General features: G+C 36.0%; 1 protein-coding gene across 1 annotated transcript; it reads left to right on the forward strand.

The window, feature by feature from the left end:
* The first annotated feature begins 4933 nt into the window (after nt 1–4933).
* Nucleotides 4934–15265, forward strand: LOC126889271 (collagen alpha-1(I) chain-like). Its single transcript, XM_050657385.1, has 4 exons — nt 4934–5101; nt 8997–9263; nt 9406–9564; nt 15027–15265. The coding sequence occupies exons 1-4, from the start codon at nt 5090–5092 to the stop codon at nt 15150–15152; spliced, it is 564 nt and encodes a 187-aa protein (XP_050513342.1). The 5' UTR covers nt 4934–5089; the 3' UTR covers nt 15153–15265.
* The last annotated feature ends 613 nt before the right edge of the window (nt 15266–15878 follow it).

Consider the following 15878-nt stretch of genomic DNA (forward strand, 5'->3'; position numbering starts at 1 on the left):
CTTTAAAATGAGATGGTGTGGGGAAAAAATAAATACGCCATTTTAATTGCCTATTTGTCTAATTTGTAAAATTATTATTAGAGTTCTCAAAAAGCGTATACAGGGTGAAATTTTTTCTAAGACCAAAACGAACTAATTTTTTAAAGCTGGACCTGATTTTTTTTCTAGTTTGAATAAATCAGTTGATTGGGTGGCAATAGTGTAACAATTGACCAAAATAAGAGACATATCGATCTTACCGTTCAAAAATTATGACAAATACAAATTTCTGTAAAAATTATCAATTCGCCCTGTATATTATTAAACAATGGGAGCAGACACTTTTTATTGGTCATTTGTTATTCCCCATAGGGGCCTCCATACGAGGTAGAAGTACGTACAGTTCCTCATGACTCACCCTGTATAATACGCGAGTCTTCTACAGCTGTCGCCGCTTCTCGCATCCTAATTTCCAGCGTTTTCTATCGAAGCAATCTTCAGTTTTAAGGTCTCTGGCGCTCTCTGCATCTTCGACATCTTCTCTACAGGATCGTCTTGGTCTACCTCGTTTTCTTCTAGTGGGTGGAGTCCATTTTTCTATTATTTTTTTCGGCCATCTATTTTTAGGCATTCTCTGAAGGTGTCCATACCAGTTGAGTCTCTTGGCTTCGATTGTGTCTATTATATCAATTTCCATTTCTTCCTTAATACCTTTGTTTCTCACCCTATCAAGTCTAGTGAGTCGACAACATCGTCTCCAATAGTTCATTTCCATGGCCTTAATTTTTGACTTGTTTCTTTGGTTCATTTCCCAGAGTTCGGTGCCGTACAACCCAATAGGTACTTTCATTATTGTTTTATATATTCTTCTTTTATTTTCTTTTGTTATTTTATTACTCCACAATAGTCCGTTTAGCTGTCTAGTGGCTGATTTTGCTAGGCCAATCCTGGAATGTATTTCGTCCTTCGTTACTCCCTGCTTTTGAAGTTAGGTAGCAAGCAAGCAATTTGATTCAACCCGACCTGTGGGAATGTCCACCCTCTCGAAAGAGTACATTCGGGTGTAACAATTCATTGGGGCGAGGTGTTTTGACCCGAGTAAAAACAGGGATCAACTTACCTCGCTCCAATGCCCCAGGCCATCCCTTTCCCCCCCATAGCACGCTGATGCGCGATGAGGGCACAACTATCGTAGCCAAATGCTCTTCACAATGGAATCCTGGGTAATAAGATTCCATGTGGTACCCTAATCGAAAGCAAAAATCTTAGGCTCAGCGTGATGCGCTCTATGCCTTTATCGTCTTACTTACTTAACCGCGGTACTAAAAATTGCTTGCTTGGGCCCCAAGTCATCGTGCTGAGCCTTATTGGGCTCCGCCCAATGACTTGTTGCTCGAGTTTTTATGTGTTTTTTATGGTTTTTTATATTTTTTTGGGGGCTTACGCCTTTTTATTTTTTATATATATTTTTTTGGGGGCTTGCGCCCTTCTATAATTTTCTATACTTGTCTTACCTTGAAGGTGATCGTGGTGTTGGATCTTCGTGAGTAACGCTGTCTTCGGCACTTGTTTTCGAGCTACGAACTGACTACTATCACTTTTCACTTTTGTTCACTTTATTCCACTATCTGCTGTTTCGGTCTTTTGTGCTTCCATCGGTGGAACTCATCATACCTTAGCATCTCTCGCAGTATGTGACTTGAAGTTAGGTATTTGGACTCCTAAGTATTTATAAGTTTCGGTTGGGTTTATGGTTCCCATTTCAATTTGTAGGCGTTGTCGTGTTTCTCCTACAACTAAGTACTCGGTTTTTGTATACTAATTGGAAGACCCCACTTAGTGTACACTTATTCCAGTTTTCTGAGCATGTATGTCGTCTATATCACTCTCGCCTTCAGCTAGAACGGCTTGGTCGTCAGCGAAGTGTATTGTGTACAATCTATCGTCATCGATTGGGATGCCCATAGATATTGCAGCACTTTCTTCTCCATAGTGAGAGCGCCTTATTAGTCCGTTCTTTAACGGTAAAATATTGCAAAACCTCTAAATTTTAAAGAACCGCTTGGATTGACATGAAATTTGGCAAACGCATAGCTAACAAGTCAAAGAAAAAAAGTGATATTGTGCCGATATGTGCTTTTGCCCCGGGGGTGTTTTTCATCCCCTCTTGGGGGTGAAAAAGTATTCGTCCAAAGTAAGTCTGGAAATTGATAAACTGACTACTTTTAAGTAACTTTTGTTCTATAGGATTTTTTCACTAAGTCAATACTTTTCGAGTTATTTGCCAGTGAATATCTTCATTTTTTTTAACAAAATAACCACACTTTTAGACGGTTGTTTGCAAATAACTCAAATAGTACGTATTTTGTCGAAAAAACATTCCTAACAAAAATATAGCCTGTAAATTTTTTTAAAAAATGGTGTATATATCACGTTTCTATACCTAGTAAAAGCAGAGTTATAGCTAATTAAAAATAGGTTCATATTCGTCAAATTCCAAATGGAATACTTTAACATGAAATAGCCAAAAATGAAACACATTTCGGGGAAAACTCATTAAAATTTATTTAAAGTGTTTAAAAAAAGTTTCATTTTTGTTTTATAAAAAAAATTTCTAGCATCAAAAGTAAACAACTTACGCTCAAAATAAAGTTAGTCCCTTTTTTTTTTGGTAAAAAAATCGGGAAAATCACCCCCTAATTAGTATCTCAAATGAACTTAATCGTTACGACTTCACAAGTTTCTTGACCCGTGTATGTATTGTTTATATGATCTGTAAGTTTCATCGGTTCAAAGTCCTTATTTTTAACAGGGCTGTAGTTAAAAGGGGTTGAACGAGTCACTCATCACGAATGTATGCAAATTTAGAAACACCAAATCTCAATCAATTTTTGTCTAACAGAAAAACAAAAAAATACATGATATTCAGAAAAGCAATGCTGACTTTTTTTGTTTTTCGAGATTTTTGGTATCTCTAACAATTTTTAAGTTATTTTGAAAAAAAGCATATTTTTCAAAATTAAAATTTTTAAAAATTTTACTTTAAGACCAAATTTTTTCCAAAATAAGCACTTTGAATCGATGAAACTTACAGATCATATAAACACAACATAAGTAAAATAATTTGTGGAGCGGTAACGATTAATTTCATTTAAGTTGCTAATTAGGGGGTGGTCTTCCCGATTTTTTTGCCAAAACAAAAGTGACCAACTTTATTTTGAGCGTAACTTGCTTAAATTTAATGCTAGAAACTTTTTATAAAAATAGAAATAAAGCTTTTTTAAACACTTTAAAAAAGTCATAATGGGTTTTCCCCAAAAAGTGCTTAATTTTTTGGATATTTCACTTCGAAGTATTCTATTTGAAATTTGGTGAATATGAATTCATTTTTCATTGGCTATAACTCTGGTTTTACGAGGTCCAGAGACCTAACGCGTACACCATTTTTTTTTTACTTTTTTACAGGCTATATTTTTGCTAAGAACGTTTTTTTCGACAAAATACTTACTGTTTGAGTTATTTGCGAGAAACCGTCTAAAAATGTAGTAATTTTGTTGAAAAATGAACATATTCACTCGCAAATAACTCGAAGTGTTGACTTGGCGAAAAAGTTCTATAGAACAAAAGTTACTTAAAATTAGTCAGTTTATCCATTTCGGACTTATTTTAGACTTATATTTTTTCACCCCCAATAGGGGGTGAAAGTCACCCCCAGGGCAAAAACACACATCGGCACCATATCACTTTTTTTCTATGACATGTTAGCTATGCGTATGTCAAATTTCATGTCAATCCAAGAGGTTCTTTAAAATTTAGAGCAAAAACCGTGAAAGAATGGACTATATTTAAATATATTTTTAAAGAGTGTAGGTGCTATGCAGCTGCCTTGCTTTAGACCCTTACTAAATAATAGGATTTTCTCCCGTTAATTTGTTTCCAGTTTTAATGTTTTCCGTCATATTTTTTGTAAAGCTGTTGTACTGCTTGTTATATTTTTTTTTATCTTTTTTTGCTTAATTGTCAATAAAAACCATGACGCAGTAAAAATTTCGATGCCCACGAGATGATTGGTCTTTTCTATTGACACCCCCAAATATTCCAGGTGAAAAATAGCAGGCAGTAATTTTTCGATTTTTAAATGTTTCGTTTCTTGGGGTATTAAGGGCAAAAGCGCAAATTTCGATTTCAATGCTTTTCAAATGCATTCATTTTTTTAAATCCTGAGAAAACTAATACAAATTTTTTTAAAAAATTTAAACGCAGCGCAGAGTGAAAGATTACGTTATTATCGAGAGCCGCAAGTCTCTGAAAATTTCTATAATGTTTATATGAATAAGTTTCAGGGGTGAATAAAAAGAGAAAATTGAGTGTGATTTTTAATTTCAAATATCTCATTCAAAAGAAACTTTTTGTTTATTCTAAGGGACTTCGGATGCGTTTAAATCTTTTAAAATTATTTATTATTTTTCTCAGGATTTGAAAAAAAAAATGAATGCACTTGAAAAGCATTGGAGCCGGTATTTTGCGCCTATGCCCTTAAGGCAATAATTAATTTATTAAAATATGCACTTTTATTCAATTTTTAAAGATTATTTTACAAGAATCTAACAATACAATTTTTATTTTCTGCAATTTATTTAGACCAACACATTATTTTCACATTCAAATTCGACAAAAAGTAAAGTTATTCTTGTTAAGCTTCCTCGTGTATCTGAGTAAACTGATTCAGTTGTTACACCATCCAAGTCCAATACTCAATAAACAAAAATACATATATTGCAAAACCAAATCACACCCTTTTCCGGTTTTTTGTTCTAAATAAACTAAACTTTTCGTCTTGTTGTTTATTGTTTTACATTTTTTATGCATTCTGGAGGATTATTGTTTAGTCTTTCAGATTTTACAACCTATTTAATGAGAAAAACCCGACAATTATGTTCTTTATAATGACTTATTGAGTCCATACTTAATGAAATAGTTTTAAAAATATGAGGAAGGCGTAAGGAATTCAATAAATTAATTCGCAAGGTTCTCTTGATCTATATAAAGAGATCTACTCCCTGATTTTCACATAATTTCTTGTGATCTAGTTTGATAACACTTCAGCACCATGAACTCTCTGGTAAGTGATTTATAATACGAGTATAACAATTGTCTCATTAAATGTTTTTATCGTTATTTATTTGCTGCTCGTTCATTTGGAACATGTTAGGAATGTTGTTGATATAGGCATTTCATCTTTATGTCTAATTCAAATAAGAAAATGGATTAAATTACTCAAAGTTGGATATTAAATTGTTCTTTAAAAAGTTATTTCCTTCATCCTTGCTACGTGACCAGCTCATCTTCATCTCAGTTTGCAAGCTCTCTCCACATCTGTAACTCTGGTTACATTTCGTAAGTCTTCGTTTGTGGTCTTGTCTTTTATTGTTGTGTACTCCTATCATTAAATGCTCCACCCTTCTTTGGTTATTCTTAGTTTTGAAGTCTAGCCAGTGAAGCAAGTTATCGGAGAGGCCTTAAAATCAACACTTCAAAAACAAAGTGGACGGTAGTTGGAAAGATTAATATAGATCAAGGTCAGCTTTCTCTTGATAAAGAGGAGTTAGAACGAGTGAAGCATTTCAAGTACCTTGGCAGCTGGTTAAATGTAAATTGTGACTCTGATGAAGAGATAATTACTAGGATCGAAATATCACGGAAGGCTTTTATGACCTGGAAACCAGTTTTATGTAACGTAAACCTCTCGATGAATATTCGAAAGAAGGTCCTGAAATGTTATGTGTGGTCTATCCTATTGTATGGTTGTGAGACATGGACGTTAAAAATCACAATGCTAAACAAAATAGAAGCATTCGAATTGTGGTGTTATCGACGAATCCTAAATATATCGTGGGTTTCGCACACTTCCAATGAAGATGTTCTTCAAATGATGAATTCAGAACGTCTGCTCATAAGCATTATAAAGAAGAGGAAAACAGAATACTTCGGCCATATAATTCGAGGACCTAAATACCATCTGCTTCGCCTTATAATACAAGGAAAAGTGGAGAGAAAGAGATGGATTGGTCGAAAGAAACTTTCATGGCTGCGTAATATTAGACAATGGTGTGGTTGCACAGTAGAAGAATTATTTCGCGCAGCAGCCAATAGAGAGGGGTTTCAGGAAATTGTAAACATGATGACGGCCAACGTCTGAATACAGACATGGCACCTAAGGAAGAAGTTTTAAGTATTATTTTTTGTTAGGGATAGGGTTTCTACACCGTAGTTCATTACTGACAGAATACACTGAACAAAAACCTTCCACTTCAGATTAACCGGTATGTTCTCGTTTTTAATTACGTTTATTAAGAACTCCATATTCTGCTCATTCATGTGCTATTCTTCTTGAAACCTTCTTTGTTTGGTTTCTTCTTCTTCATGTACCATGTCCTTTCAGAACGTTGGTTACCATCATAACTATCTTAATTTTATTCACTGCCACCCTAAATAGCATGCTTGTATCAACACCATACCAATCTCGCAAGTTATTCAACCATGAGGTTCTTCTTCGTCCTGGACTGCGTTTGCCTGCTATTTTTCCTTGCATAATATTTTGCAGCAACCTATATTTGGGACCTCTCATTACATGTCCGAAATACTTCAGCTTTCTCTGCTTGATGCTTTTTATGATCTCAGTAGTCTTGCTGAGACGTTCTAGTATTGTGGAGTTTCGAATCTTCTCCATCGTTTGGTTGTCTTTTGTTTAATTGTCCCAGGCCCGGCCTTAGGGATTTTGCCGCCCTGGGCAAGATCGGCCACCGCCGCCCCTCCCCCTTTGGTATACCCAAAAACTAAAAATTCCACCATGGCTCTTAATTTGCTGAAATCTATACATTAACGGTTGTGTCTATAATTTTTAAATAGAAGTCAACTTTATATCGTGTCTCTGGATCTAGGTCCATACTTTCATCTTCAGCCTCCTTTTCGGATTCTCAATTTCAAACTTTGATGAGCCCTTTTGCGTCTGTCAAATAGCCCTGGAATTTTAAATCACTTCCGAGAGACTTAAAATGGATTTCCGATTTTTCTAATAAACTGATAGCTTGATACGCTCCCATATCAATACTCTGCATATGCGCCTACGTTGATGTGAAGTAAAATGCCATGCCATATTACCACAGAGCAAAGAAAAGTAAAATCATGGATTTGATTTGCCAAACAGCTTGCCTCATGAGCAACCATTTTATCGTTGTTTTTATTCACAGTGATTTCTACAAGAGCATCGTAAATTTCTTCAATTTGGTCTCTAATGGGAGTAATTGCATCAATTATTCTACTTTCCCATATAGTTTCGGACAAATGTTAGGCTAGAAATATGATTTTTCAGCATAGTCCAACGATGAATAGATGCTGAGAAAAAGTTGTAAATTTTGTCACCAAGGAAAAGAAAGAAACTGCAAACTGTGAGGCTTTAGCAGCATCGTTCACGACTAAGTTAAGTGAATGGCTAAAACATGGGATAAAAAATGCTCTAGGATTAATTTTCAAAATTCTGTTTGGAACTCCTAAGTTCTTCTCTTCTATGCTTGCTCCATTGTCATACCCTTGTGCTCTCATATCTTCCAAAGGTATTCCCAGTTCATTCTGGAACTCTGTAACTCCCAAGCCAGTGGTTTCCACTACAGGCACAAATCCAAGAAAATATTCTTCAATTTTAACACTTTGTGAACAAGAACCTAAATCGACAAAATGTACAACAATAGTCATCTGTTCCACCCCAGTAATATCAGATATACAATTTAAAATTATGCTATAATACTTTGCTGATTTCAAAAAGTTTAAAATTTTATTTCTGATTTGGTCATGGAGGAGCTGAATAATTTCGTTTTGAATACGTTTTCCCAAGTAGTGATGCTGCTTGTTACTCCCATTAGTTATTCTCCTAATGTGCTCTTGTAACACAGAATCAAAATTTTTAAAGAGCTCAAAGAGCTTTAAAAAATTACCATTGTTTTGATGAAAAGGTTTATGGATGACACTGATGTGCTAAGAACTGTATTATTGATATAAGTCGTTGTATTACATTTTTCCAATGACCAGTTTCTGAATTTAGAAATTTTTGTCTTTCTTCGTCTATGATTTTGCCCGATTCTAGTCTAATTGCTAGTTCTACCCACTGTCGCTGTGACTGTAGATGAGCTGGAGACTTAGCGTGGCTGGACAAAGCTTCAGCCATATGTTTCTAATTATTATTATATCCATTTTCAGTAAAGTTAATATTAAGTGAATTTCAGTGAATTTAGTTTAGTTCTGATCCTACTATTCTTATGCGATGAAGAAGAAGGCGGTGTTGTCGACTTTCCGTCGAATTGCAATTCCGAACCTTGCAATTGTTATTGTTTCACTTACATAATTCTCGTTTTTACAGTTACATTTTTGCTGGTCTTGTTCATAATATTGATTTTTTATAATATTAAAAACATAAGTTATTATTTCTTCAATTTCAAAAATTGACTGTCCTCTAAAATTTGCCGCCCCTGAATTCGCCGCCCTGGGCAGCCGCATAGTTCGCCCACCCCTGGGGCCGAGCCAGGGTTGTCCTTGCCTATTCTAACTTAGTGTCTAAGGTATATGTATTTATCAACAAGTTCTACTTCGTCTTTCTGAAATTTTAAATTATTACTGGGCACGAGGTTCGTCATGCATTTTGCTTGGAGTTATTTATTTTTAAACCGATTTTTCTCTAGAATCTTACCAGTTCTTCTAACATGGTGTTGGTTTCGATTTGGCCATCTCCTATCAAATCTTTGTCATAAGCATAACTTAAGTGGTGCAGTGCTTTTCCCGTCGACACTTCTTATCTCTTTGTGATTCCAGGTGATTAGGTACTCCAATATTTCCCTTTATACTCCAGGGGAGTTGTTACATACATTAGTTTAAATATTTTTGGTAAAATCTTCTGTGGTTCTTCTTGTAGAAAATACACAATTATTATTTCATGCTGAGTATAATCAAACTGACCAAAATTTTAGGTAGTTTTCGTCTTGGCCCTCGCCTGCGCTCAAGCCTCAGTCATCGGCCTAGCCCCAGCGGCGATCAGCCTTGTTGGTCCCGGAGAACCAGGCGCAGTTATTCAAGGACCTTCAGCGGAAGCCACAGTCGTTGGTCCAGATGGCAGTGCTATTGCCGGAGCTGCAATCGGAGGCGCCGTAATCGCCCCACCCAAAGCTGGCGGTGTCGTGACAGCAGCTGTTTCTCCTGGTGTTGTTGCCCCCATTGCCCCAGTTGTTGTACCAAGGGTAAGTGAAACATTTCTTTACGCATCTTTCTAACTCTGATCCTTCAGTTCACAGTTCAGTAAAATTAATCAGTTCACTGATTTTCTTATATTATGATCTTCATTTATGTACTTAGTTAATTGATTGCTTTGTTTTATTCTAGATTGTTAGCCCAGTTGTCGTAGCTCCTCCTCCAGCTATTATTGCTGCTCCTCCAGCTATTATTGCCGGTCCACCTGCCATCGTAGCTGGCCCATCAGCAGTTTTAGCTGGAGTACCTGTAGCTGGTCCCAGAGCTGTTATTGCCGGTCCCTCAGGCACAGTAAGTCTATAAATTATATATAATATGTATAACTAATGTTTTAAGGAGTGTTGTATAAAAAAGAAAATATAAAGAACGAAAAACAAAGATTAAGAAATAAATTGTGGCTTGGTACTGCACGAGCCTTCTAAATTTAATTTTGGTTCTGATAAAAACCATTTTTGACAAGACATTTTTTATTTTCCAAATTATATTCTTATTTTTCTCTTCTAATAAGACAACTATTTTTTGATTTTAGCGCTTGTTTTGTTATGTTTCTTTCTACTTTTCATACTGAGTGTGACTCTAGCTATGATTATAAGCGATATATTATTCAACGGGCCTTAGCAAGACGAGAACAATTCCAGTTTTTATATCACTTCCAGTTACCCGTTCCAGTTACAAAATTTGTAACCCGAAGTGCCAAATTATAATCGCAGAAATATGTAGTACGTGTGACATATTAATCGACGCGTATTGAAAAGTCGATCTAAAATATTAATTTTTGATGTTTTTTTTCGCTAGAAAGTTAAATTTGACTGGAAGTTTGACAAAAGTGACTCAAAATTAGTGACATTGTGTATTAATGGATCCAAAGTTACACGAAAAATTCAAATATCGACTGCCGGTTCTATTTCCTGTCACTTTGAGTGAAAACCTAGGATTTACGAAGTCCAATTGCATATGTTATGAGATATTTATTGTATTTTTAATATTTCTTATAATAATTTGTATGTAATCTGCCTGGTAAATAATATAGAACATATAGTCCGTCTAGAAAGTATCCGGAAAAAAGAAAGCAGAATTATAATTTTACGGTATTTATTTCTATCACTTGAAATATAAAATTTCAACAAATAATTCATCTCATTTACTTATACAACCTCCATTTAAATCTAAACACTTAACTAAACGTCCAGGTACACCCGAAACTAGGCCAAGGCCAACATTTTCGGTAATAGTGTTCCAGGCCTGTAAAACTGACCGAATCAAACCTTCTTTATCTCGTGGCGCTGCTCGTTCCACTTCAATCTTCATTACTCCCCATATGTTTTCAATGGGGCTAAGATCTGGAGATGCTGCTGGCCACGGAATTGTTGCCAATTCGTGTTCTTGCATCCAAGCTTGAGTATAAGCAGAAGTATGGCATCTTGCATTATCTTGCTGAAAACGCCACCCCTCTGGATATAAAACATGAGCCGTTTCAAGAAGAAAACCATTTAGGATGTCACAATTTTTCGCACTATCAACAGTACCATTAACTATACAGAGGGGTGTTACACCATGCTGATATATTGCTCCCCAAACCATTATTTTAGTGGGAAATTTGGAAATTTGAAAGGTAACATTTTCTCTTGATAGGACTTTTAGATGATTTGCACCAAGCGGGAAACAACTTTCATCAGATATAAAGACATTATTAAAATTATCTTCTCGAAAACGTTGACAAAAATCTATTCTTCGTTACTTTTGCAGAGGTGTCATTGTGGGGATTTTTTTTGGATTCCTTGATATGTAGCCTTGCTTTTTCAGTGACATGCGGACAGTTTCTCGGCACACTTTTATTCTTCGTTGATTTCCAAATCTGTTCGCTAATTTTCGAAACCCTAGGCGCGGATTTTGTCGTCCTAAAGCCACTAAAGCATTTAAATTATTTCCGTGAATCTTACGCGGTCTACCCGAAACTGGTCTATGTCTCATATCTATGCCATTTTTATCCTCTTTATTGTCTCATGTCTCATACACTGCACTTTTTCCGAGTTCAGTCAATTGAACTAATTTTTTAACGTTTCGGATACTCTTTCTATACAAATATTCCACCACTTTTCTTTTTCTACTTGCGACATTATTTCACAAACCTTAAGTCCGTTTATAAACAACAATATTTGACAGATGGTGTTGTCATGCGATTTTGTACATAACCTACTATCGGCACAACCTACTTGATGCATTACTTTCGCCTTAAAATGTTACAAAAAGGAAATCTATTAAAATGAGGAAAAATATAAAATCCGGATACTTTCTAGACGGACTATATATTGCCCCTTACATCGTGGACAGCTTTTGTAAAGGCAAAAATAAACGATTAGTGGCAGTTTCTTTTCAATCGTATGCTGCAACATTTTTTTGTTGGTATTTAAACTATATATGATTTTGTTCTTTAATGCCAGCCTATTTATACGTTTTTCCATTTTTTTTTTAATTTCTCATTTATGTTGAACACCATTATAGTAAGTTTTTGTTTGCTAACTGGTTTTTTAACGAGGTGTAACTCAACAATTACTTCAGATTCTAAACGATGGTTTCGTGTTTTCTTAATGTTTTTTTTTCTGAGTGAGCAAAAGGTTAATGTTTAATTCTTCTTTCTTTCTTGACTGGCTTTACAACTCGGGGTGAGTCTTCGCGTCTCATCCACTATGGCCCTCCATCTTTTACGATCTTACGCTTCCATTTCCCATTATTGTACACCTTCTTCTTCTTTACGTGCCATATTCGCGACAAAGGTTGGCAATCATCATTGCTATTCTCACTTTTGACACTACAGCCCGAAAGAGTTCAGTTGAGCTGCATCCAAACCATTCTCTGAGATTTCTCAGCCAGGACATTTTTCTCCTACCTATGCTGCGCCTTCCTTGAATCTTTCTCTACATAATTAATTTTAGGAGTTCATATCTGTCACCACGTGTTATATGACCCAAGTATTGAAGTTTTCTTATTTTGATGGAATCCAGTATCTTCCTGCTGTTCTGTATTCTCCTTAGTACTTCCTCATTGGTTATTCTGTCTGTCCAGGAGATTCTCAGCATTCTTCGATACGTCCACATCTCAAATGATTCCAATCTATTGAGGCATTGTTTATTGAGAGTCCATGTCTCCACACCATACAAAAGAACAGAAAATAAATAACATTTTAGTACTCGCTTTCTAAGATTTAGGCTGAGGTCTCTATTACATAATATTTGTTTCATATTAGTGAATGCACTTCTAGCCTTTTCTATTCTAATTCGGATTTCTTTGGTATAATCGTTTGTTTCACTAATGTTTGTCCCTAAATAGTTATAATTCTGAACTCGTTTTATCGTCTTATTAATTACGTGTAGATTGATGTTTCTAATATTTTTCTTTGATATAACCATGAATTTCGTTTTCTTTATGTTTAGTGACAGACCAAATTCTTCACTCTTGCAACAACCTTATCTAAAATTCTTTGTAGATCTGTAATAGTTTCTGCTATTAGTATTGTGTCATCGGCGTATCTAATTTCACGTATGGGTAGGCCATTTATTTTTATGCCTGCTACTTTATTTTCTAAATTGTACACCAATCCTTGATAAATCAGCTTCAACATCATTTTTCCATCGTTTTCTGGAACGGCCTACTGATCTTCTACCGTCTGGTCTCTCAAAAACATTACGGCTTCCTCTAATTCAATTCATCCCTTTGAGTGCCAAATTTTGAGAACCTTCCTTTCAAATACCAGCAGCTTATTTATTTCCCTCCGATATAGAGTCCATGTTTCACCTCCATATGTATCAACTGTGCGAATAATTGACATGTACAGTCTTAGTTTAGATTGTCTTTTTAGCAGCTTAGATCTTAATAATGATGATAGGAAGTATAATGCTCTATTCCCGGCAGCTATCCTTGCTGAGACAACTTTTTCTATGTGGTTGTAATCTGTAATTACCGACCCCAGATATTTAAACTCTTTTACTACGTACTTCGAAGTTGTGATCATTAACAGTTATGTTGCGCGTAACTCTTGGTCTTAGATTTTTGGTTCATCATCATCATCATCAACCCGTACGCGTCCACTGCTGGACATAGGTCTCCCTCAGCTCTTTCCATCCTTCTCTGTTTTGTGCGGCTTGCATCCAGTTGCCGACAATACGTTTCAGATCGTCAGCCCATCTGGTTGGTGGTCGTCCTCTGCTCCGTAGTGCTTCTTCTCGTGGCCTCCACTCGACAATACGTTTTGTCCATCGGTTGTCTGACAATCTGGCGACGTGTCCTGCCCAATTCCACTTAAGCGACGCGATTCTTTCGACGGCGTCCGCTGTTTTTGTTCTACGACGTATTTCTTCGTTTGGGATTCGGTCCCTCAGGGAGACACCCAACATCTGGCGCTCCATAGCCCTTTGAGTAATGCGAATCTTGTTCACTACCTTTTTTGTGAGTGTTAATGTTTCCGCTCCATAAGTGAGTACAGGCAATACACACTGGTCAAAGATTTTCCTTTTCAGGCATATGGGTAAGTCCGATTTAAATGCATAGCTCAGTTTACCAAACGCTGCCCAGGCTAATCCTATGCGACGTGGGAGCTCGCACGTCTGGTTATCTCTTCCCAACCGAATTTCATGTCCCAAGTACTTATAAGATGCAGTCTGCTCAATATTCATTCCATCAAGAACAATATTACGATTTAGCACCAGATTAGTCATTATTTGCGTCTTGTTGATGTTAATCTTTAGTCCGACCTCTAAGGAAGCGTGATATAACTTGTTCAACATTATTATTGCATCATCCATACGATCGGCTATAAGGACGATGTCATCTGCGAATCTCAAATGACTGAGCTTCTCTCCATTTATGTTGATACCATATTCGTTCAGATCTGCCTTCTTAAAACTGTGTTCCAAAAGGGTTGTGAACAACTTTGGTGAGATGGTGTCTCCTTGCCGTACTCCTCTCTGTATACAGAATTTATTTGTTTGTTGATCAGATAGTCTTACGCTAGCCGTTGCGTTGTGGTAGATATATTTTATCATGTTAGTATAGCGATAATCTATTCGGCATTCTGTCAATGCTTTTAACATTTTCTGCTGGTTTATGGTATCGAACGCTTTCTCGTAGTCCACGAATATCAGTGCCAATGGTTTGTTGTATTCCGCAGACTTCTCGATCAAGTTTTTTATTACCAGTAAGTGGTCGTTAGTGCTGTATCCGGATCTGAAGCCAGATTTTTGGTTACTAACATGTATTTCGTCTTCTTTCATTTATTCGAAGTCTCCTTCTCGAGTTGTGAAAACACCTCTCACACGTCTCTTGTAGAATGAGCGACTGTATCTAGATCATCAGCAAAGGTCAAAAATACTTTTGAGCATCATTCGCAAATTCCTATGTCTGCTCAGACGATATTATTTTAAGGCCAGATTGAATATAAACGGTGATAAGGGGTCTCCCTGTCTAAGAGCTGATGCTATACTAAGCGCCGGACTCCACTTGCGATTTGTAGTCGCGCGATTGCTTTGTCGCGAAGATTGAACACGTTTCAAATATAAGTCAATCCATTTACGACTAAATAATCGCGCGACTAGAAAATCGTAAGTGGAGTCCGGCGCTAAATGACATTGATATTATGTTTCCTATCTTTACCTGTGCATATGAATCTGTCACGCACATTTGAATTAACTCATCTAATTTACTTGGTAATTTTTATATTTTCTTGGTATATTAATATTTAATTGTTTGCTTTCTTTTAGGTCGTCGCTGGTGGTATTGGACCAATTGGACCAATTGGACCAATTGGACCAATTGGACCACTTGGACCAATTGGACCAATTGGAGGTGTTGGCGTACTAAAGATTGCTCCTCACGGATTATGGTAAATACGAAAAATTTCCTGAGTTCTAGTGACGAAATGATTTGAACAGGCCCAATGATATTTTTTTAATCTTAAGATGTTTGTATTTATTTCAATAAACCTTGCAAGACTGAAAAAGTTGTTTTTTTTCCTTTTCGTAGAGTAATTTTGTTGTATTGTTTGTCCATATTCATGTCCTGTAGAATGGATATAAAAAGACTGTGACACACATTAACGAAAATCTTTGGTAGTCTAAAAAAGACGTGAATACATAATATTTTCTTTGATCGTAGGCTCTTGTCATGTAGTGCCAAGTGACATTTCAGGTAGTAGATACAAGGAGTTGCATACATAGTGCTCCCCTGATATAAATTTACTTTCTTTTGGTGATATACACTGAGAACGTAAAGATTGGAATAAATTGGAAATTTTGGAAATAAATCCCGAAACAGCTCGATTTTTATTTCTAAACTAGCTGACCCGGTGAACTTCGTTGCACCTTAGATAATGCGTCATAATTAGATAATGTGGCATAATTTTAATTCTAGATCAATTGGTCGAACGCAATTGCTAGAGATCAATATCTCAAAATCAACTGCTCGAAAATGAATTGCTCGATATTAAAATTGATCGAAATACAAATTGCTCGAATAAAAAAGAAAATTATATGTCCAAATATTTATTCACAATAATGCAAAATTTGTAGGTATATAAGAGAGGTACATTTAATAGGACAAATTATGTAATATTC

The sequence above is a fragment of the Diabrotica virgifera genome, chromosome 8, assembly GCF_917563875.1.
Source record: "Diabrotica virgifera virgifera chromosome 8, PGI_DIABVI_V3a".
Lineage (NCBI taxonomy): Eukaryota > Metazoa > Arthropoda > Insecta > Coleoptera > Chrysomelidae > Diabrotica > Diabrotica virgifera.